Source organism: Corvus cornix, chromosome 26 (genome assembly GCF_000738735.6).
Source record: "Corvus cornix cornix isolate S_Up_H32 chromosome 26, ASM73873v5, whole genome shotgun sequence".
In the NCBI taxonomy this organism is placed as follows: Eukaryota; Metazoa; Chordata; class Aves; order Passeriformes; family Corvidae; genus Corvus; species Corvus cornix.
In genome coordinates this window covers 5,410,861-5,435,542 of record NC_046354.1, presented here as the reverse complement: position 1 = coordinate 5,435,542, position 24,682 = coordinate 5,410,861, and the positions used below count along the sequence as shown (strand labels likewise).

General features: G+C 50.9%; 1 protein-coding gene across 1 annotated transcript; it reads right to left on the bottom strand.

Moving 5' to 3' along the window:
- Positions 1-24,466, bottom strand: KLHL12 (kelch like family member 12). Its single transcript, XM_039565352.1, is given in 13 exon segments — positions 1-1,587; positions 1,908-2,094; positions 4,915-5,013; positions 6,237-6,395; positions 7,080-7,275; positions 8,182-8,288; positions 10,843-10,957; positions 12,675-12,824; positions 15,855-16,072; positions 16,858-17,011; positions 23,936-24,133; positions 24,384-24,427; positions 24,430-24,466. Coding segments are annotated over 13 exon segments (1,791 nt in total). The 3' UTR covers positions 1-1,460.
- Between the last annotated feature and the right edge of the window lie 216 nt (positions 24,467-24,682).

Below are 24,682 nucleotides of genomic sequence, written 5' to 3'. Positions count from 1 at the left end.
CACTGGCTCAGGAAATATTTTATTCTTTATACTTTCATTAAAAAATAAACATAGGAAACAAAACCACAGAACACTTGTGTGATAGAAACAAACGCAGAAGGTCAGAGCATTGGCTGAAAGTGCATAATTAGGTCATGCTACCATGTCCCTGATCCCACCCTGTCCCCAAGCAAGGAGTCAGCAGGAAGCTCAACGAGCAGCACTACATGGAGCCCAGGCACTGTGGGGCTGAGCTGATGGCAGAGGGGAGCCCGTGCTCCCAGGAATGCAGCGAGGCAGGACATGCTGAGCAGGGAGTGCTCCGTGAGCTGGTGTGAGCCACTGATGGAGCCTCACCTGAGCTCGTGGGGCAGGCCAGGGATAGCAAGTGTCATGGGATGTGGAGTTATGAGACAGGGGAATAAACAGCTGAGAACAAAGGGCAAAACGGAATCCTGGATGTCACTCCGGAACAGCCCTGGAAGCAGAAAAACCCTAGATAAAAGGAAAACCAACACAAAGAACTTGAGTGAAAGGCTGCCTTGGGTCCCCCTGCCAGGTCTGTCTGGGGACAAACCCCAGTGACTCACCAGCAGGACCCTGGTGGGCAGCAGCCACTGTGTCCCTACTCTCCTGGCCTCAGCTCAGGTGACCTCCTCACAGGGTGGGGCACAGGCACGGCCGAAGCACAGCCAAGCTCCTGGTGCCACACATCGTTTGCAGCTGGAGCTGTCAAGCTTTTTGAGGACACACGATGTGATGAACCCTGCTGAGCACCTGATCAAGAGCAGGAACGCTGCAGATGCTTCTGTGGCGGCAACGAGCTCCTCCCCTGCCCTCTGCCCCTGTGGCCTCAGGCTCTGTCTCAGTAGTTGACAGCTTTAACCTGCGACTCCGTTTGTGTGCAGCCCTGCGAGGACCCTGCAGACGCAGTGACAGTGCAGGCCCCCCTCACACACGCTCACCCAACCCAGCTCTGCACCCACGCGCGCTCAAGGAGCACGTTTGAACATTCAGTATGTACACGATGATTTGAAGCTGGAACATAAGAGCAGCTGGATTCACCCTCACACATCCACATGGCTGAGAGCGACCTGAGGACCCGCGGGGTCCTGCGGTGGCTGAAGAGGTGACCCAGTGGTATGTACATGTCCTTGGGAGGGGTCACCAGGCTGGCTGAGACCAGGCTGGGGCAACTCTGCTCTGCCCACAGACTGAGCCACAGGAACAGCAGAGAGTGCAGCTTCTCCTGACCCATTCACCCCCTTCCTCCAGCTTCCCACAGAGCCCCTGATTTCAAATGACTGCTGAGATCACACAGTTATGCACATGCTCTAGTCACAAGCAGCACAGAAAGCTGCTGTTCTGGTGCCTATTCCCACAGCATCCACAACTCTCAAGAACAGTCACTGCAAATCATTTGGGACTCTTCCTCCAGCTGAGACTTTTTAGAATGTTTTTCTTTGTGAGCTCCCTCCTGATCACTTCTCCCGCAGGACGCAGACTCCCGCGTCGCAGCGCTGCATCCCCAGGGAGGTGACCACTTCCCAGCTGTCAATGATGGGATCGTAGCACTCGATGCTGCTCAGCAGTGAGTTGCCATCGTATCTGCCGGGACAGAAAGTTACAAATGAAGGACGGTGCTGGAGGAAGGGGCTGAGGCATTCAGAGCTCTTCCTGGGAGGCTGGGCAGCTGCAAACAGCAGGAATAGCCCAAATTATAACCCCTGCATCAAGCTGCCATTGCTGTCTGCTGCCTCTCTCCTGCCTGCCTGGGCCCTGGACCTTTGTGCTGCCCGTTTTGGTTGGGCACGCTGACCCTGTGGGTGTCTCCTCTCATAGAGGAGAGGCCCCGTGGAAGGGGCAGCAGCTGTGTCCCCTCAGGTCACTTGTTCAGCACCCAGGGCTGCAGGACCCCGTGGGCTTACCCGGCGATGGCGTAGAGCCGGCCCCGCAGCACCGTGGCCCCCACGTAGCAGCGGGGCGTGGTCATGCTCGTCACCGTGGTCCAGGAGTCGGTGCGGATGTTGTAGGCTTCCACCGAGGAGAGGTGCGCCGTGCCATCGAACCCACCCACCACGTAAATGTGGTCATTGAGCAGAGCCACGCCAGCCCCTGTGGAGAGAAGGTGGCACAGTCACACCCATGAGTGACACCGGCAGCACGGGGCTCGCTGGTACAAGGCTGAACAGGTCAGTTCCTCCCTCTTCACAGGACATTTTTTAAGAGCTGGTAACTGCGGCTTCTGTTGTTGTTGTCTCCAATATGATACATGAAAACGTCACTCTACTAAACACTGCTGACTCTGTGCCATGGGGGGCCCAGGCAGCACAGCAGCACGAGAGGTTTACCTGGGCTGACACCTGACCACAGGTGGGAGAGCAGAGCAGCACCAGGCCCGCTCTGCTGGCAGGCAGCTGGCAGGGACTGTCAGTACAGAGACAAGCTCCTCTGGTGTTTCTGACTCCCTGGTGTCACCCAGCTCCTGGCTGTAGCCTGGAGAGTAGCTGTACACTGCTCCATAACAGAGCTGGAGGAGGGATTTCCCTGACATTACTTCTCTGGAAGACAGGGAAATGAAAACTGGTTTCTACACTGTTGCAGAGGCAGAGGTGGCTGGAGCATCTGCCTGAACAGCTGTTCTCACAGTGCAGCAGACAATAATATGCTGGTCCAACTGGGAATTTATGAAACCAGCAGCAAATAACCCCCTGCCAGCCTTGGCTCCTCCTTGGCAGCCCCCTCAGGTACAGCACTGGAGGACACTGTGACACTACCATGCACTTGGTGGCCTTGGGGGCTCCTGCACCTGGGGACACAGTCAGCTCTGTCAGGCTGTCACCACCAACATGAACTACTGCACTAATGAATACCCTGAAGGAAACGAGCCAGCTACCCTGCAGTTGTAGGGCATGGATCTGTTTCTTTACAAACAGGGTATGAGACTTTCTGTTCCACTGAACGCATCCTCGCTTTCCCTGTCTGTCCTTGCTGAGAGCACCCGAACAGCTGGGAATGGCCAGGCTGGCCCAGTGGGCTCTCCAGGAGCTTTGGCTGAAGAGACCAAACCAAGGCCTAATCAGGGAAATCAGGTCCAGCAATGCAATATGGCCAAGGTCGTTGAGGGGTAGCCTCCCTCCAGAATCTGTCCTAGGAGGTGGAAAGAAACAAGGAGGAAATGATCTCTGTGAATAACGCCAAGATTACTTTTAGTCCTGGTCCTGGAATTCAAAGACCTGCATGTGGATAAGTCTTCTTTGGAGGCCAAAGAAGTCCTACAGGGCCCAAGGTCACCAGGACAGACTTAACTGACACCAGGATGAAGGCTGCAAGTACCTAAGCTATGACTAGTTAGGGGTGTTAGTACCAGAGTGGCAGCAAAAAACTTGGGCAAAAAAAGGCCCTTGGGCACACCCATGTTTCAGATCTTGGTACTCCAGGTCACAGTTGCAAGGAAGACACCAGCTGAGCCAGTGCTGGGGTCAGGAGTCTCACCATGTTGCTGCTTGCTTGTGGCACCAAGGAGCTCATGCTGCAGCCAAGGCACTGCTACTAAAGTCCCCAGCTCCTGTGGGGAGCACAGACCTGGGAAATGCCTGTTGTGGAAGGCTTTTCCCTTGAACTCTGCTTTTGGTCTTGTCCAAAGCCAATCTTCTCTGGTGCTCAAAGCAGACTCATCTGACCCTCAAGCTTCCTAGAGATTTGTGGATTGGTCTCACATGGTGCCTCTGACTTGGAAAAACTTGCAGATTTATCCTGTTTTTTTATATGTAGGGTCTTCCTGGATGTGGAAAGTGCCCAACTCCTAAATCAAATCCATTCTTGGCAGACAAACCCACACTTAACAGGAATATCCCTGTCACAGGAATAAATATTTAAAGATCGGGGTTTTGGTGAATGCCACTGCAGGCACAAGAAAGCTGAAATGTTTTTGGAACAGAGCCCAGTTTTATTGAGTACCCAGCACTTGGCCCTAACCAGGAACACTGCACAGGAATCACATGGAGCAGTGCTGCCCAGGGTGACTGTGAGGGGCAGTTATTGAAAGAAGCAGAGAAAAAGTAACTTCAAAAGGGATGTGCAAGAGGGTCTAAGAACGTAACTCTAAGCACTGGGAGCCACACAGGTGTGAAGGCCCTGAGCAACCTGCCCGTGCACACACAGGCAGGGCCAGGGCAGCTCATCAGCATGGCCTGGAGCTCAGGGCAGGAGGCCTGAGGCACACAGCAAGAGCAGGAGATCAACACACCTGGGCACACAAGAGCTACAGGAGCCCCATGGCAACTCGTCTGAGAAATGAAGGAGAGCCTAAACAGAAAGATACTCCAAAAGCAGGATTTAAACTGTGTTCTTGTCCTAGATACAACTGCCCACTTAAAGCTTGGATAGAACTCCAGGCAGAGAGACAAGTGAAGAGTTGGTGGGGGATAATAATGTGTGACTGCACCATTTGTGGAACCCCATTGCAGGACGACACTGCTCTGGCAGTGCTGCTCTCTGTGCTCCTGCTGCCCTGGAGCAGGGCTCAGGTGAAGGAGCAGCCTGGCAGGGCACGCCTGCCGTCACCATGTCCCGTGCAGCTGACAAGCATTGACCCAGTACTATGGTCAGTTTGTGCCTTGTGAGCTCTTTTCCACGCCAAGCACTGTTCCCAGTTTTGGAAGTCACACAGCATTTCCTCTCCCTCCCTGTAACCTAAACCCCCACCACTACATTCCTCTATACACACCTTGGCGTGGGATGGAGACAGCAGGCATGTGAAAATTAGTATTTCTCTTGGGAATTCAAGCCAGTGTGCTGTAAAATCATCCCTTCTCAAAGCCAAACCACCCATGGAGGCCAGAGCACCCTCCAGGGCAGCAGAACACACCAGCAGTGACTGCTCCCTCAGTGCAGCAGGAAACACACTGACTTCAAGGCACTGTGGGCTCTTACCTGAGCGCTTGGTGGCCATTGGAGTGACATTTGTCCAGTGTCCAGTGTGGGGGTCATATCTCTCGACAGAATTCAGGATGTTCAGCCCATCGTAGCCTCCTGAAACAAAACACAGGAGCAAACCACGGGGCTGATTTGGGGAGAATGTTTTCTGCGTAGAGAGCAGTAACACGCCTGGTGGGCCCCGAGCACAGCGTGGCACTGCCATCAGCGCAGCCCACCCGGGCAGGACGGAGGATCCTGCAGCCAGCCCAGAGCCAGCTCTGCCCCAACACTGCACTGGGCCATGTGGGACAGCATCACTTCCCCAAAGCAGGCCAGCCCCATGGAGCTGCCTCTGAGCACGCTGAGGCCACTGCTGGTGCAGCCCCGCAGATGTGCCGCTCCCAGGTCTGCGCTCAGGTCTGTGCTGCAGCCACAGCTGCACGAGGCTGAGCAGTGTAGGCTGGGGATCTCTCAAGAGAATACTAAAAAATCTCTGTGCAGCCCCAGCAAAGGAGCAGTGTGCTGCCATCCATCCTGGGGACAGCATGAGGAAGAGGAATTTGGGAGGGGAAAGTGAAACCCATAAACCAGGTTGGATTATGGCCAGGTTTGAGGCCAGGTTGGGCAGGGCTTGGAGCAACCTGGGCTAGTGGAAGGTGTCCCTGCCCATGGCAGGGGGTGGAATGAGATTAAGGTCCATTCCAACCCAAACCACTCACTCAGTGGTTCTATGAAACAAGTGCCTAAGATCTGTGACTCCCCAGGAACAGGACTGCAACAGATGTGGGTGCAATGCTGGGCCTGCCTTTGCTGGGGCCCAGAAGGTGACCCACAGAACAAGCTTCAGAGTGCTTTGTCCTCTGGAAATCTCACTGTACTCACAGCTGGTGCGGTGCTCTGAAACTGAGTGCTACAGGAAGAAGCTGGAGAACAGACAGCTCAGGATACATTTCTGGAGCACTACAGCCACCATTGCTTTGTGTGGTGCAGGTGCACCCTCTGTCCCATGGCTACCTGCTTCATCTCTGGGCATTTAGACACTGCCCAGGCCACACAAAGCTTCAGCTGGCACTGCTTATCCTCCACACTTCAGCCATCCCTCAATCGCAGGGTGTGTAAACTGTGTGTAATTTGCAGCGTGCAGCATCTCCTGCAGTGACACGGCAGCTGCACTTCAAGCCACTGTGATGGGAACAGTGAGGTCAGGCAGCACTCACCGACACAGCCGGGAGTGCCCTGGGAGGTTAAACCTCTTCTAACATGGATGTGACACCTGAATGGTCACTTGTGTAAAAGGGCAGGCTTTGCACAACTCCCAGAGGTGCTGAGGTACCCACCGAGGCAGTAGATGACTCCATTGGCGACCACGAGCCCCGCTCCCTCCCGTGCTGTCTGCATGTCTCCCAGCATACTCCACTGGTCGATGTTGGGGTCGTAGCGCTCCATGCTGGTGTGACGGCGGCTTCCATCGAACCCACCCGAAACATAGATCATGTCTGCAATGACAGAGTGGGACCCAGCAAGTCAACCATGCACATGGAGCATGGGGGCCCTCACACACAGAGCAAAGCTACAACATGGACTGCAAACCACAGAAAACAGACCTTGGCACACTGGGAGCCAAGATGAACCCAGGCTCCTCAGCCTGGCTCACAGGCCCAACAGAAAAACACAAGTCCCATCTGGCCTTTAAATCTGCTTCCTGCTGATGGATGAAAGAGAACATGCACATCCAGCTATTTTTTTCATGCTGCAGTACCACCAAAACACTGCCATGCCCAAACCCAAACCCTTCCCATGACGAGCCTCACGTCAGTACCTCCCCAAAGTCCCCACTCCTTCCCTGCACACGTTCCAGTCTCTCCAGTGCTGGATGGTCACAGCTGTACTTAGTGTCCTGTGCTCAGTGTTGCCCAACACTGTCACCACCCTCAGAGCTTCCCACTCCATAATCTCTCACAGAGCCCCTTTCCCCCAGTTCACAGATATGTGTTGCAGGAATGCAGCGGAGGCAGAGCTCCTCTCAGGATATGTGGGCAAGTTTTCCATTTCTGCATCCCAGTGATGAGAAGGCAGAATCTCAGGCTCCCCTCCTTCCCCAGAGCCAGCCCACTCTTCACATACCAGCTCAGGGCATCTCAGGCCAGAGATGCTCTGCCCTGGCAGTGACCAGGACGTACCTCCAAGGGTTGTGGCTCCCGCCAGCCCTCGCCGCACGTTCATGGGAGCCACGGAGTACCAGATGCCATCCTCATCCGATGTGTAATCCAGGCACTCCACGGAGCTGAGGCGGGAGCGCCCGTCGTAGCCCCCGATGACATAGATGCGGTCATGGAGGGACACCGTGGCCACGTATCGCCGCTTCCGCGTGATGCTCTGAGACAGCGAAGCAACACGAAGGTCAAAGAGAGAAACAACACTGGGCATGGAGACCAACCACTGCTCTTCCACCCTCTGCTGCTGCTCCTTTGGGAAATGGCCCACTGTCCCAGAGCAGGCAGCACAATGGATTTAAAGGACACAGCCTGAGTGACTGTGTCTGCCTCTCCCTGCCATGCTCTCTTCTCAGGACCATGTCTCTCTGCACTCAAGTATTTCGCATTAAATGTATTTATCCTGTGCTGCTGCATCATCTTTGATGCATTTGGTATGTTTTGTTAGCCTCCCACTGGCTCCTGCAGACAGTGGTAATGGGAGAAAGTGGGGACTCTGAATATTTGATGAAGCTTTTAGCCTCCAAGAAAGATCAGAATTTTGGAACATCAGGTGATACTGAGTCTGCCCTGACCAGTGATATTAAAGAGGCAGTTCTCCACCATTTCACACAGATAAAGGTGATTTTAATTTGGGTAGAAATACTCCTCAGTGCAGGAATTCTCTCTTCCCGTAATGCTCCAAAACACTGCAAGCAGTGGGATCATGCAGCAGCCTGAAGACTGCACTGATTACACTGTTCCTATTGACATTCCAATTATCATCACTAACCTTAAAACTTAACACCCCTTCTCTAAGAAACATGATAGTTCTCACTCCCACAACCAAGATGTGGGTCTCTGCAGGCTCAGCTGATCAGGTCTATGACAACAACCCCCTCTCCCTCCGTCACTCTGCAAACTGAAGTGGTTTCAGCATTCACCATGTAAATATCTGAAGAATTTCTCTCAGAAATCCTCAGCAGATTGCACAGGACAGCCCAAGGAGACTGTTATCCAGCTGGTGCTGCAGGATCAGTGTTTGCTCACAGCCTGGTCAGCCCAGTGGTGGTCAGAGCCAGTCCCTTACCGGCAGGAAACTCCACTCCTGGGTCTTGGGGTCGTACTTCTCCACCACATCAATGGGGGACTGCTGGCTGCCAAAGCCGCCGATCACGAGCAGCACTTCGTTAGCTCCTGAGGCACAGAGGGACAGCAAAGCCAAGTCAATCCCTTCACAACCAAAGGGTCACCTCAGGGGAACAACCTGAAGAAACTCTGAGCCTTCCCTGGTGCAAAGCTGCCTCTAAATCCCTATTTTCGTCTTGGCTCTGGGGAAGGGACCTAACCTGGCTCAGGCACTCCCACTCCCTCTGTGCTCAGCAAGGAAGAGAAAGGAGAAACTCTTCAGAGCATGTGGCAGACAACTGACTGAGGTGTTAGGAGCTTGCTGCTGGAGGGCTGTTTCTCCTAACACCAGACAAGCTGCCTCAGACAGGTGCTGAGGTTCGCTCCTTTATATCTCCTTTTGTATCCCTTCCACTGTTTTTCCCAAACCTCTCACCACCCCACAGAATCTGGAGGAGAATCCCTGCTGCCTCCTCACAACACAAGGTCTCCTCTTGGTAGCAAATGACATCCAGACCTGATTTAGGGGACTTTATATACCACGTAACTGAGAAACAAGTCAGGCTGTCTAAAGCTTGGAAAATGAATTAAATATTTTCCCAGGAATTGTCTCTTAAATCTTGTGTATTTCATTTCAAAATTGCCTTCCCATTACTTTTTTTTTCTCTGAGATGGTCTCTGAATTTTTATTTCCTCCATGACTGTTAAATAACAGCTGTGACCTGGAGAATTGTAACTTCCCCTGTAATCACTGCCTGGAAGCAGGCTTCTGTCTCAGGTTTAGAACAGCTCAGCATCCCCTGGACTCCTTGGGCCCTTTCTGGAACAGGGAGTTTATCACTAGAATTTAGGACCATCCAGCTTTTCATTGCAGAAGGACTGAACACCAAGCAACAAACATTTAACAAGGCCTTGTCTGCCACAAAGCAGAAAAGCTGCCACCTCAGATGAAGAATAATATAAAAAATAACTGGGAAGGATTCACAAGAGCTCCAACATCTTGGAAAGCCTCCTTTCCAGTAAGATAGCTAAAAGTACAATCACTTCAGTTCTCACATGCAAAGTTAATACACGACTTGATAACAGTTTAAAAGTGACACATTGCTGATATCAGATGGTGTGGAATCAATTAAAAGAGCTAGGGCTGAATCCAAAGGGTGAACCTCAGCAATAATGTGCAGTTTTAACCCATACAATTACACAATAAAACAGTTTTTTAATGTCTTTTTTATCAGGTGAAGTATTTCAACTAAGAATAAAATGAAATGTGTTTTTCTAAAATCATAGAATCACAAAATGGTTTGGGTTGGAAGGGACCTTAAAGCTCATCTCACTCCACCCCCTGCCATGTTCAGAGACAGCTTCCACTATCCCAGGTTGCTCCAGGCCCTGTCCAGCCTGGGCTTGGACACTTCCAGGGATGGGGCAGCCACAGCTGTTCTGGGCAACCTGTGCCAGGGCCTTCCCACCCTCACAGGGAAGGATTTCTTCCCTAAATTTCCCGTGTGAAACCATTCCCCATTGTCCCATTGCTACAGTTTGTGATGACAAGTCCCTCTCTGGCTTCCTTGTAGGCCCCTTCAGATACTGGAAGGCTGATGCCAATGACAGGCTGAGCTGAAGTGCAGGTCTTTGAAACTGGCATAGGAATTCCCACAAAATGTGCTGAGGCCTGGACTATGCAGGAGCAGAATAACATTCCCTTCAGGCCAGAAGAGTTTGATCAGTGTGTCTCTGACAACCCTAATCTGCCCTCCTCTTTTTGTGGTTAAACTGCTTTCTGTCCCCTGAAATGGGCCATGAGGGGATTTTGGGGTCTCTCTCCACCACACCTGCAGCAGCACTGGAGAACACACAAGGAGGATTCCTTGCAGGGACAGTGGTCCATGCTGGCACTGATGGCAGTGCCCTGGGAGTGCACCAGGATACAGGCACGGCACAGTCAGTCTGACAGAAGAAGCCAGTAAAATACTTTTCCTTCTTCTGTAGGTCATTCCTACATTTATGTTGCTCTTGAGTGCTCACAGCCCTAAGACAAGCCTTTTCCGAACAATTCATGACCGTGCTTGGTAGGAGTTACTGAAATAAAGGAAGATATCATCATTGATTTACCTTAACAAGGCTAGGGAGAAAAACAAAAGCACCTCTGAAGGGGAAGAGGGACATCTCCATCTCCCTCCTTGCACATTCCCCCGTTCAATTAGCTGTGGAAACTTGCTGTCACTGTAAGGCAGCTGTCACTCACCTCACAGCTCCATTTTGGACTCTGATACCTGCCTCTTCAGACAGGAAGAAACTCTTCCCACAGTTCTTGGACAGCTGCATGCTGGGACAAATGTATCTGCAGGCACCAGCAACTCAGGAAACTGGTTTTAAGGCCACAGCAGGAGCCTGGGATTAAAAGCAATCAACTGGTCCCCACACTGGCACTAAGCAAACATGCTCTGTAAAAGAGGCACTCTCTCCTTTGCTCCAGTCCCCTCTCTGTCCCACTGGGGACCATGGGATGACAAAAGCTACTGCTGTGAAGAACATCAACACAATTACAAGGCAATAGACAAGGTGCCTGACACACCACCTGCCAGTGCCCCGGCCCCTCTGTGTCCTTTCCCCTGCTGCTCACCCAGACGTGCTCGTGTCCTGGGTCCTTGCATCTGGCTCCGGAGCTCGGGCCGAAGGTGGAATTTCTTGGCTTCGTCTACAAGGTCTCTGCACTGCAGGCTGCAGCGTATAAAAGGCTGGGGAGAAACATGAGTCACTGGTACATGCAGGGTATTTTAAGAAACCTCAGAAGAACTGTCCTAAAGCCAACGCTCATCAGCTCAGACAGCATGTAAAGGACTTGTGTGCAGGCTGCAGTGTCCTGGTGGAGACACGGCATGCAGAGAAATGCAAAGGCAACTGAAGACCAGATTGCAGCTGAGAAGATACGGCTCCATTCTCACAGACTGGCACTGAAGGTTCCTTAAGGAAAATGGCTGCATTGGAACACTAAGGAAAAGTCACTTCTACTCCATTTAAGCCAGCAGAAGTATGACTAGGAAAGGGAACTGGCAGTGAAACCACACTTGATCTGCCCCACATAACTCGTCCTGCACCTGCCGCTGGAGAAGAGGTGGGGAGCACAGCCCAATGAAGCTGTTCAGCTGATCTGTTGCCCTGATCCCTGTGCACATGGGACATGGGAGTTGTGAAGAGGCAACAGAAGCACTGAAGTGTGAGGGGCACCCAAGGACAGCTTCATCTCCTTGCACAATGCCACTGTAATTCCCTCCCCTAGCCGAGGGCCCAGACCAACCTCCCTTCAGCTCAGCGCTCATTTCCCCTTGGGTGTTTGGTGTACACGCTGCTTCAGTAAGTTCAGATTTACTTTTACAGGTTCCTGGTATCTGTGTCAGGCAGCCACATGGGGCCAACGCTCCACTCTCCACACCACCCCAAGCTGAGGATGTGCCACCAGTGTGTGGCACTGCCAGACTGGACAGGTCACCCTGCACGGTCACTCTGAGAGCCGAGGGCTGTACACGCTCTGTCTCAGGCTGGATTTGGAACAGATCTATTTGTTTTGGTACCAGTCCCTTTTCCATTAGCTTCAATTTCAGTTTGAAGTGGACCATGACAATCTGACTGAACACCCTTTAGCTCTGGCACAGCCTAACACAACAGCCCATTAGGTTGTCCTGATTTACTAACATCCATCATCTATGATATCCGAGATGACTGTTGCTAAACCAGCCTTTTCCTGACGTAGAGAAACGTCTGTCATTCACCAGTCAGCACCTGTCAGGTGGCAAGGGCTAGTAACCCTTGAGTACGTCCTATCACCATCTAACCTGAAGGCTGGTTTGACCTTCTCTGGGCCTTCCTTTGAAATCTTGCCTGGGATCAGCATCATTTCCTGTCTGGAATTAAACTTGCACTGAAAAGCTTAATTGTCTCTTTTCATCGTCCCCATTTTGGGTTGCCTCTGCAGCATCTCAGAATACAAAGCAGCAGTGTTAGCCATGGCTCTTGGCTGTGTATTGGTCCTGGGCCCACACAGCTCCTGTCTTTCTCACTCAGAGGTACTTGCTGGCCATCTGGCCCTCAGACACCCTCTGAGGAGCCATGACCTCCCTGAGATCAATGCCAGCAATCTTCAGCCTGGGGAAGGGGACCTGTCAGCGCTTAGGAATGATGGCAGAAAGCACTTGTTGGAGACTGTAACAGATGACAACAGAAAGGTGCAGAGACAGCTGACTAACGGCCCTGGAGAGGGCACCCTGTGGCTGCAGAGCGGGATGCTGTGACTGCTGGCACAGCACACCACTGCTCAGTGTGACGGCGGCACTGCGGCTGAGCAGGGACAGCTCCACAGGGTCACCATCAAACAGGAGCAGCAGAGGAGAGCTTTGAATACGTTCTGTCCGACAGCAGAGCCCAGCCAGGAGCACGCAGCGGCCGCCAGCGCTGTACCTCGGTGTCGATGACGTCAGTGATGTAGCGGGGGGTGAGCAGCGGCATCCGCACGTACTGCAGCAGCTCCGGCAGCGACGCCTCACGCTCCTTCTTCGAGTGCTTCACCCAGTTGATAACCGCCTCGAACACCGGCTCCTCAGAGTCCACCTGCAAAGAGGAGGCACATCCTGATAGGATGACAGGATAACATTGGAGCTACTGCCATGGAGCACACAACGTGCAGGCTGTTGGCACTGCTTCACAGCGAGCAAGGGAGCAGGACACTTAGCTACGAGTCTCTTAGGGAAATCCCCATAAGCACAGTTAAATTCCCTCACTTCCTTTTCCTTACACCTGCATTTGTTTTTCCCCTGCAGCTGAGATCAACAATGGCAGTCCAAGTCCCAGAGCAGTGAGCGCTACCGTGCGGATCAGAGCCCAGAGCTGGCAGCTCCATCCACTGACCAGTGGGAACTCACAGGACAGCTCCCCCAGTTCTCTGTGGAGCAGGAGCTGTGGTCCTGCAAAATTCAAAGTGCCATCATAGAGGTGATCAGAATCATGTTTCCTTTGCACAGCGAAGTGTCTGGCTTAGGCCCCGGCAGCGCCGTGCCCACGCGCTGCCCCTCGGACAATCCAGCCAGAGCAGGTACATTTAAGGTATCTTTTTATTTCAATCCACCTTTTAAAAACTACAAAGGATTTCAGAGTGGAGAGCCCTGGGGCATGAATGTTACTGTTTATTTCTACTGTTTATTTTATTACTAATTTATTTCTCCATCTCCGGTCTCCATTTAGGAGTGGCACATGCTGGTGCTTACACCACTTCCAGAGATTACACTAACTAAACCATCCAAATTTGATACTGTTAGAGAACCTCAGGTGCTTTGGACAGCTATGATTACCAAAAGCAAAAGAATTGTAAAAATCTCAATTATATATTACTTAGACTTTGTTTTCTTTTTACACATCTAGCAGATCATCCAACATAAAGGGAAATCAGGTACAAATTTATTATCGCAAAGTTGTTAACTGAGACTAAACATGAAGATAAAAGAAGAGCCTGTGATGAAAGGACTGAGCCTTCCCACCAGCCTACGACTGGTCCCCTCTGAAGTCCAGTTTGAAGCTGTCAGGCAGAATGTTTTGAAGCAGGGAGCCCCAGAGGTTAATTATGTTAGGCATTCTTCTAAGCCATTGTTTTATATTTGTTACAGTGTAATTTGGAATGGCCTCTTTCTCTTAGAATTGCAGGGAAAGGACAATTAGAGCTCACAAAAGGAGAGCAGATTACTGTACTGTTTCCAATTTCCCCACCTCCTCTTTAAACGCAATAATCCTGCGTTGATTTATTCCCTCCTGAACGGAATGTCCTCAGATATATTTAACACCTTTATTGTTCATTAACTCATTTATGTTTCCTGATAAATGATGAGTAACATTTAATGCAGGATCACAGTGAGGACCTGTAATTGCACTTCTTGAGCAGCCCAGAGATTTTCTGAGGGTGTTCTGTGAGCACACTCTTGATTCCACACAGCACCTCTGTGCTGGCACAGCAGGAGAGAGACCTGCTCCTTATCCCAGACTGGTTTGGGTTGGAAGGGACCTTAAAGCCCATCCCATTCCACCCCCTGCCATGGGCAGGGACACCTTCCACCAGACCAGGTTGCTCCAAGCCCCATCCAACCTGACCTTGGACACTTCCAGGAGTGGGGCAGCCACAGCTCCTCTGGGCAACCTGGGCCAGGTCCTCAGCACCCTCACAGGGAAGAATTTCTTCCCAACATCAAATCTAAGTATCTCCTCTTTAAAACTGTTATCCCTTGTCCTATCACTCTCTGCCCATGTAAAAAGTCACTCTTCCTCTTTTTTATAAGGGCCTTTATAAGCTCTCCCTGGAGCCGTCTCTTCTCCAGGTCAATCCCCCCAGCTCTCCCAGCCTGGCCCCAGAGCAGAGGGGCTCCAGCCCTCAGAGCAGCTCTGTCACCTCCTCTGGAGCTGCTCTAACAGGTCCGCGTCTTTCTTGTGCTGAGAACCCCTGACCTGGACACAGCGTTCCAGGTGAGATCTCACAAGGACAGAGAAGAGGGGGAGAATTACCTCCCTTGCCCTACTTGTCACATATTCTTAAGGTACGACAGTGCGTGCACAACACACTGCCTGCTGCAAGGTCTGAACCAGCCCTTCCAATCCACAAGGAATGTCGCTTCGCCTGAGCGGATCATCCGAGAAGCTTGGCTGGGTCATTCTGAAGTTCCTCATTATTTCCTGCTCCCAGCCCAGAAGCAGCTCTCAGTATCATCACAACCCACAGGAGGCTCAGCCCCTCACAGCACAAACACCAAACACACTCAGCCTTTTCCACTGTGGATCCCGGCTGGAGCAGGGTCCTTCACCACTGTCTCACACGCTCTTTCTCAAGCAGCCTCATTAACAAGAGGATGTTGCCGTGGCTGAAGACCACTTTCAAGTAATACAGCAACAATTCTCCTCTGGCTACCCCTGTACTGGCTTTTCAGGAATCCTACCAAAGATATCCCATACATTGGTTTGCTTCCAAGCATTCCTGTTCCCCTGAACTCTGAGTAGTGATTGCTTTCAACTGCAGTGAACATTAGCTCTTGACAAAATCCATGTCAATAAGTAATCAAACTCTCTCCTCATTACCAGGGAATGTTCAACTGGTTCATAGAAAAGGTGGAAAAATGTATTTGACATGTTCCAGTCACATAGCACATCCTCCAGAAACTCACCATCAGGGAACTAAGTCTCCCTGTAATCCCTGCAGAGTCAGACCACCCCGCACCATCCTGGGGATTCCTTGTGCTGCTGATCAGCAGGCAAACAGAAGTTAAAGCTTGGGGGTATTTCTGAAATGTAGGCATTGAGACAACTTGTCTTCTCCAGGGAAAGGAGGGAATGAAGGGCCAGCAACTTTGCAGAGGGAACTAACTTACTGTGATTAACTTGCAAGAACCACTTGTGTGACAACAAATTCTTAGAGAGAAGCTACATGTTATTGATAAAATTCAGATTACAAACTAGCAAAAAAAATTAATTAGACGCTTCTTGAAAATAAATTTCAAATTCAGAAACTGTGTGAGAAGTCCACCCCAGGAGTATGGACTAATTACTGACTGGTTTCAATGTTTTATTTCAATGCTTTGCACAGTAATGGTACTTTTCAGGTTTTACCTGAATTTCATCACACTTGATGAGCTTTTCAACCTCTTCTTGATTTAAGAGGATAAACTCTTCATGCTGAACCACCTCTGGAAAATGTTTCTGGCTGAAGACCTCTGCAGCTTGCATTAGATCCACACAATTGTGTGTCTCAGCAAAATCCCGAATGCCCAAACAATTTGATGGATCCAGCTGGCTTTCTAGAAACTCACAGCAAGCTTGTTTCACACCTACGGAAAATTGGAGGGGTGAATGAGCACTGCATGCTTACTATCAATCCACTGCTTTGGCAAGGGCGTCAAAAAAGAAGTTCTAAGCAATAATGAAAATCCAATTTAAATAACAAGTAAAAGTACTACAGAAACACACACATGCATGTATTGCTTTGGAGACTGTGAAGACACTTGGAGCAGCCAGGCCACGTGTTTGGGCTGGTTTGAGCTCCGGCTGTTCTATTCCAATCAAAAAATTACATCAATCTGATACTAGGAAGACTCCAATGTGAGTTGTACTCAGCTTCATGGATTATAAACCACTAATGTGTCTGCTAGTGGATACATACCAGATTCCTAGGTCTGTGATAACTTTAGGGTAAAGTTGTCTGCGATTTGGGATAATTGTCCGGGGTAGCTCCATAGGTGCATGTGCAGTGACAACAACCAGCCTGTTACCGACCCAGACATACTGTGATGGCAGGTCAAATACATCCAGGATTTGCTTATTAGAGTAATATAACTGAGCAGTAACATTTATGTGCTATACAGCTCACAATTCCTCTTGGGAATACTCCTGCAGAAGTACAGTAGCCCAAAGCATGGAACCTGTTTTACCATTTTTTTTGCACCCAAATCCGTTCCTCTACCAATGAGACCACAGCGCATAAGAAAACAGAAGTTTGATATAACTACTTACAAATATAATTCCTCCCCCAATCTCTCTTCCATGCACAGAGGGTCAAACAAATCAAATCTCTAAACAGCAGCAACGGTGCAATTTGTGCTAATCCTTGAATTACCTTTCAGTTGAAGCAGACATGCTGCTGGCAGCAATTCTTGGACGTTTTCTACTGTCACATGCACAGTTTCTGTATATACAAAGTCCAGCAGGATTTCCATGGTGGAGGCCGTCAGGCCCTGGATATCCACACAGGGTTTATCTTTCTCTGAGAGCTGTAAATTAAAAGAGAGACGCAGCTTTATTTTTCATTAATGTGAGCAAAAAGCCCACAACACTCAGCAGGTTTGAAAACAAGATCTGTCAGAGGCTTCAACAGAGATTTGTCCTTTCTATTCTGGCGCTCACTGAAAGGATATGGGGAAGGAGGGAATTTCTCTACAAAATTCACTTACAGGATGAGAAAGAGACAAAAGTTTTTTATGGATCAAAAGGACAGTCACACTGCACAGTAAAACCCGTGAGCTGAGATCTGAGTCAGCAGAGATTACGTGTGTCACCTGTGCAAGACAACTAAACACTCTCCTCCATGCAGTACTCCAAGCTTTACTCCAAGGGAATTCCTCCCTGAGCTGGATGTGTGTGACATGCTGCAGTTCACATGGAGTCCCCACCTAAGTGTTGGCCCAAACTAGGTTCTTTCAGCTGGCGTGAAAGAGGCCAATCCACACCCAGAGTCCAGGTATTTGATTCATTTCAGTTCAGCACAGAGAGGGGGGGCTGGAGGCCAGTCCCCAAAGCCAGCACATGACCAGCAAAACTGTTCACTTTATATTCATTTTAGCAAACAAAGGCATTAATGTTCATTGGCTACAAGTTACCTAGCTCTCTCATTAATTAGCCTTCTATCTTCTATTGGTTTATGATTTCCTTGCTTCTTACGCTAATGAGTCCCATGCTCAATCTTTCTCTTCCTCTGGGTCAGGGGACTTCTGCAGTAGGTGGCTGTGAGTCAGTGGTCGCAACGTGCCTCTGCTGGAATTACCTTCTACCCGTTCAGAGCTGATTCAGCACAGCTGCTGAGCTGGCTTTATCAACTTCTTCCTTATTTTGGGAGTTATGCCAAGTGTCTCTGTGGCCCAGAAATTTGGCATCTCTGTGCCCTCTATCAGTAGGACATCCTTCTGCCTGAGCTTTGGTAACTTCCCCATGGCATGTCAAGCCCTAAACCTGAACAAGTCAATTCTACTGACAAGTAATTTTCCTTTCCAACACCTGGACATTTTCACCACTCCACTCTAAAACCAATCCAAAGAAAAAGCTTTCTCAACTCGTCAATTTCCTGATTCAATTTTTCAAGCTTATGGTGAACTTCATTCCTAAAATGAAATGAAGTTAAAAGACAGTTTGTGCAGTGATGGCACATACACAATCCAGACTTTGTCCCCTAACTATTTTATCACCTCTGTGATTAATTTTGGAATAATTATTTTTTCCAAGGAACATTATCCTCCTAACGGTCAATCTTTGGGAACAGCAAATTCTGTGAATCCATCAAATTTGCACAAAACAGATTATATTTCACAAAGCATCAGCTTCGTGGTTCAGTGCCCCCAGCACAGAGCTGCTGGCAGAGCATCCGATGATTCCTGACCAATGCACTGGCTGGTGGATTCACTAATCACACCCTGCACATTGCTGCCAGCTCAGCAGCATGGCTGCACCTCAGGAGATAATGATCTCCCTGTGGCACGATGCAAAACCAGCCCCTGACTTCTGGAGCAGTCAGCACCAGTGCAAGCACAATGCAGACAAAAGCCCGTGGCTTCTCTTGCCAAGAATGGGCCCCACGTTGGTACAGCCAGTTGGGCAGAGGCTCAGGGAGCAGAAAGCATGGCCAAAGCACCATCACTGAGCTTGGAATCTGCCACAGCTGGGGAAAATGGAGGTGATACAGGAGTAGAGAAAATATGAGCAGTGGAAGCTGCTCCTGCAGAGGCACTCCACGACACGGCAGAGATGTCTGCCAGGACTGAGCCATGTCTATGATGCAGAGATACACTTGCAGTAGAGAAGCACAGGAGGTAATGGTGAACCTCGAAGGAATTTGAAGGAAGAGGCCTTTCAAATCTGTTGACTCAGTGAACAACCTTTATGGCTTCCAAAGTCGGGAAGGAACAGCAAATTACCTTGTCTGACCTGCTGTGTGACAGGCCAGGCATTGCATTCAGAAGCTAAAACCAGTTCCTGCCTTGGGCCAGACAAAACATTCCTGGAACAAGACTAAGCTGTTTGTACCACAAACAAAGGACACAGATGTCACCAAAGGTCAGAACTGATCAGACAAGACTTTCAGATGATTCCAGTAAGCAAATGGAGACATAGACCATACATATTTAGGATCAAAGACGTTACAAACTTCTGTTGACCTCCTGGCAGCTGTAAACATCAGTTCTTCACACATCAGCCTGGAGCTGGTAAAGAAGCTCCTGATGCACAATCAATATTCAATCATCAGCCATGCACATACTCTATACTGCTGACCATAACACAAACCATGGGGACAACATTAATACCACAGAGATGATTAATTCCTGCTTCCCTTGTATTTCTGCTACACTCCACTACTTGCTTGTTATTTTGCTCAGTTTACTCACATGCTAAGGATGCCAGGAAGGATGGAAGGATAGAAGGATAGAAGGACGGAAGGATGGAAGGAAGGAAGTATTTCACATAACTTCACCTACATATGTGATGCAGAATTGGAATCCTAACATCATACCTTAAAGAAGGATCTCAGTGTGGAGACAACTTGATTCTGAACACAGAATCATGGAATGGTCTTGGTTGGAAGGGACCTTCCATGGACCCTCTCTGTCAGTTCAAAGCCATTCCCCTTTCTCCTGTTAACTCCAGTGAAAAGTCTCTCTCCATCTTTCTTGTTGGTTCCCTTCACGTACTGAAAGGCCACAATTAGGTCACCCCAGAGCTTTCTCCAGACTCAACAATCCCAATTCTCTCAGCCTTTCAGACTCATGAGGACTCTGAGCTGAGCTCCAGCCTGTGTGTGTAGCACTGGAGAACTGTCTGCAGTGCTCAGTGCTGGGCTGTTGAGACACAGACAGTCCCTCGTTCATCCATACTGGCATGTATTTGGACTCAGAATGCAAAATGATGATCATACAATGCTAACCAACACAAAGGGCAGGAAGCTTTCCTCTCCAAGGTGTTCAGTGTTTCCTTTTGTGGTTGTTCAGTGGCATCAGACACAGCTCTCCATCTCTGCTGTCAGAATTTCAGATCGGTTTCCCACTTTGTTGTTTAGTATCAGAGCTCTGCTCACTCTCCCTGAAGGGAGTGTAGTAGCCAGGGATTGATACTCCCTCACACAAGCACATTTCTAACGTCATAAATAGTCTGCAGCAGTAGAAATCCCAAAATCAACTGCAGCATCCAGGAAAACAACTGAAGAGAGTCACTTTGAGGCCTCAGGAGTTTTACCTCAAGATGCCCAAGCTGCTGAAAGCCTTAAGGCAGGGGCTGCAGGTTACAGCTCTTTTGTGAAACACAATGTTGCTTCTTCCATTCCATCCATCAATCATTGTGCTGGGTTTGGCTGGGGTAGAGTTAATTTCCTTCCCAGTGGCTGGCATGGGGCTGTGTTTTGGATTTGTGCTGAATGTAGGGACAATAATGGACATGTTTTTGTTATTGCTGAGCAGTGGTCACACAGAGCCAAGGCCTTTTCTGCTTTTCATATTGCCAGGCTGGCGAGGGGGCTGGGGGTGCACGGGAAGTTGGGAGGAGATACAGCTGGGACAGATGACCCAAAGTGATCAAAGGCATATTTCAGACTGTATGACACCATGCTCAGTGTATAAAGTAGAGGGCAGAAGAAAGAAGGGGGAGGGATGTTTGGAGTGATGGTGTTTGTCTTCCCAAGTCACTGTCACGGAACCCTGCTTTCCAGGGGATGGCTGAACACCTGCCTGCCCATGGGAAACAGGGAGTGAATTCCTGGGTTTGCTTTGTTTGCACGTGTGGCTTTTGCTTTCCATATTAAACTGTCTTTGTCCCAACCCACAAATTTTCCGGCTTTTACCCTTCTGACTCCCTCCCTGATCCTGCTGGTGGGGGAGCAAGCACGGGGCTGTGAGGGGCTTGGCTGCTGCCTGGGGCTAAACCATGACAATCATGCAACTCACCCTGCAGGAGAATGGGTCTAAAATTTTGCAACCCCTTTCTTACCCAAGGCTACTTCTTGTTTTTGTCTTTACTAATGCAGACACACAAAAGTACACTGGAATAAACCCCAATTTCTTCTCACAGGGGAAGAGAAATGCTGGCATGACAGTGCTAATGTGTGGCTCACTGTACTCTGGAGGGCAATCACAGCACAGTGAAGTTGACAAGTTGACCATGTAAGCACCTGGAAACACCAGCTGCTTTCAGAATATTTCTCCATGCCGGGGGGAAAAGAACCCTTCAGTTTCTAGAACACAGCCTCCAAGAGAAGACAGAATAGTTTCTTTCTGAGGTGGAGCCAATGATCAGCTCTTAAAAGATCCTAACTTATGTTAACTTGGCCAAACAGAGAAAAATATCAGTGCACAACCGAGATCCAAGGGAGATAAAACTGCTCTGCAATTTTCACTACAAGGAACAACCCTGTAGGTAAAACTGATGGTCTTTCAGTTCTCCCACACTGCTCAGCACAGGGGCAAAGGAAAGTGTTGTAAAAAGCCTGGGGTTCATCAGGTGATCAGTGGCTTCTCCTCATTCTGTAAAATGGGAACAGAAAATGGGAAGAAATTAATACTAAGCCAGACTGAGAACTTTTTAAAATGTTAAAGTCAGAAGTAAGAGAAGGAAGGAAACTTGAGACACAGAGAGGCAAAGGCAGTTCTTTATGACAACAGTATCTGCTGACAGTCTCAGTGTTGTACTGGCCATGCACAGATGTGACACCAAGAATACTGTGACACAACCCCAGGATAGAAGACCAGGAATGCCATGGGCTAACCCCAGGATCAGTTCTGAACAAAGCCTTGTGCAGCCGGGTCTGGCACATTAGAGCAGCCAAGCAGCCCCCAGACTTGCCAGAGGCAAGCGATGGAGTGTGGAGGAAGCCCTGGCAGGGCCTGTCTGTCCATGACACCACACACACAATGAGCTCCCTGGAGTCCCAGCCTGGCCAAACCCTGCACCCACAAGAGCCTGGAGAGTGTCCAAGCACTGTCCCATCACAGGCCCCGACACACTTGTCGCTGACACACACAGGAAGCAGGTCCACTCTGAGGCTTACCGAGCTGCCCCTTCCTGGAAGGAAGTTCTCCCACAAACACTCCGTAATTGTGTGCCCCTTGGCAGGTTGGTCACTTAGGGTTTCCATAACAAAGGAACAAGTTTGGAAGAAAGACTAAGCAAAAGAAGCAAACCCCTTAAAGCAGAGGCAGTGTGGGAGTGCGAGAGAGCAAGCAATTCTGCCCACTGGGCACAGGTGTTCTCCCAGGGAGAATTTAATTTCCTAGGAAGACTTACATATCTGAATGAAGGTCACTATGATATTACAGTTAACATGAGTGTAATGAAGCAAGAGACACCTCAGCTCAGACTCAAAGCACACCAACCCCCAGCCTTTGTTAGCAGCCACAAAGAACGTTCTGGAGCACACGGAATGACTGGATCTCTGCACAAAGTCCAGAAGTCAAAAGCACCGACAGGAACGTGGAGGCAAACCCAGAGAAGCAGAGACACTCTGCTGTACTGGTGAGCACCTGGAGCTACTGGAGAACAGAAAACTTCAGCCTCCAGGGACTAATCTGCTTTGTGCATTTTCTTCATTTAATTACATTTCCTTCATGCAGAGAAAGAGCATAAACCTGATGAATTTACAAATTTCATGAAGATATGGACAAAAAAAATATATTGGTCTGTGGTCAGGCCACACATTCCTCATTTTGGTTTCTTTGCACAGGACTGTAAAAACGGAGACACCTGCTGCCCCGACAGCACTGAGCGCAGTGGGCACACAGAGAGCTCTGCCACAGCCTTCATGCCTCGGTAAAACAAAGAACAAAATCATTCTCTGCTGCAATGACTCTTGGGCTAGCAGGGAGGGCTTTAGGACCTGTGAGCTACTTAATAATGTTTCTCCCTGCTAATGGGGAAGGCGGTAGGATAAGGAAAGCATCTTCTGTAAGAAAAAGCTGCAAAGATTGACTCAAACTTATAAAAGACAAAGCCAGGCAAAGCATCTGACGTTTAACAGCGAGTGCCAGTTCTAGCTCAAACAGTGCCTGTCAGTGACTCAGGGAAACAGCACATAGGTACTGCAAGTCTCACAGTCAGGGTTGAGAGCCAAGGTGCTCACAGGTGAGATGTGCTGAGTGCAGCACCCGGGGCTCAGAGTCACCCCAGCCCCAGTGACACCCCCATGGCAGGAGATCAGCACAACCCAGCACACACCAGCTCTCAGCCAATGCCAAGAGGAGCCTGGAGCACGCATCAGACACCCTCCATTGCACAGAAAGGGCTGCCCAGACTCCCCAGCTCGGCACCAGGGCAGGAAAGATGCCCAGAACCACAGAAATCACAAATCACCGGTAGAAAAATAAGTAAATGCATCAGAACTCTCCGGTTTGGCAGCTCAGCCCGGCAGCTCACTGGGCACAGGGTGGTCGCAGCAGACCATGAATCAAGATCACAGTCCCTGCCACAACCTCTAACTCCCCACCAGGTCATGATAAAGGGCTCTGGGGCCACCATAAGAAGGCACAGAATCACCTCGAACTGCTCCAGGGCCAGCAGGACAGAATCCAGAGGGCTCCAGGGCCAGCATGGGGGGATTCAGAGAGATCCAGGGCCACCACGGGGGGACCTGGAGCCCATAGGGAAACCGAGGGCCACCGTGGGGAAATCCAGAGACACCAAGGGCCACCACAGAGAAATCCACGGCCACCACGGGGGGTTCCTGAGGAACCCAGAGCCACCATGAAAGGATCAAGAACCACAACGGGGGCATCCTGAGCAACCATGGGGAGTATCCAGCGGACTCCAGGATCACCACAAGGGGATCCTGGGCCCTCACGGGGGGATCCTGGCCCAGCTGCTGAGCAGCTCAACAGAGAGCAGCCCAGGCACTGGGCGCCCCTGCCTCCTCCACCCACGGAGCACCCAGGGCCGGCGGCAGCACCGACCTCGCTGGTGAACATGGCGCAGAAGTAGTCGCTGCAGGCGGCCAGGACGATGCGGTGGGCCGGGAAGTCCTTGTGTTCCACGCGGAGGGTGACGTCGCAGAGCGTGTTGCTCTTACGCAGGGCGTTCATGGCGTTGAGGATGGACTTGGCGTGGGAGTTGGTCATGATGTCCTTGGGGGGGGCCATGGCGCGCGGCACCTGCGGGCACAGCCAGCACGGCCACATGGCACGGCGCCCGCCGCCGACAGGGGGCGCTGCCGCCGCGCCGCCCCGCCCGCCCGCCCTCAGCGCCCGCCCCGCCCGGCGCCCCCGCCCACCGCGACCCCGCGGCGCGGCCGCCCCGGCGACACCCGCCCGGGGCAGGCCGGGGCCGCCCCGCCCGGGCCCGTCCGGCCCCGCCCGACCCGGCCCGGAGCTGCCCTGCCCGGCCCGGCCCGGCCGCACTCACCGCCGCGGGGAGAGGTCCCGGCCCGCACACCTCGCCTCCCCCGCCCTTCCCTCTCCCCGCGCCGCGCGCTCTGATTCCGTCATCGCGCCGCGCCGCGCGCAGAGCGCCCCGCCCCTGGGTGCCGGGCGGTTGCCGAGCAACGAGCCCGGGGCGGGCCCCACAGCGCCCCCCAGCGGCTCCCGCGGGACAAGGGACCCTGAGGGGCGGGGGAAGGGTCTGGAGCCCCGGGAGCGGCTGAGGGAGCTGGGAAAGGGGCTCAGCCTGGAGCAAAGGGGGATCAGGGGGGACCTTGTGGCTCT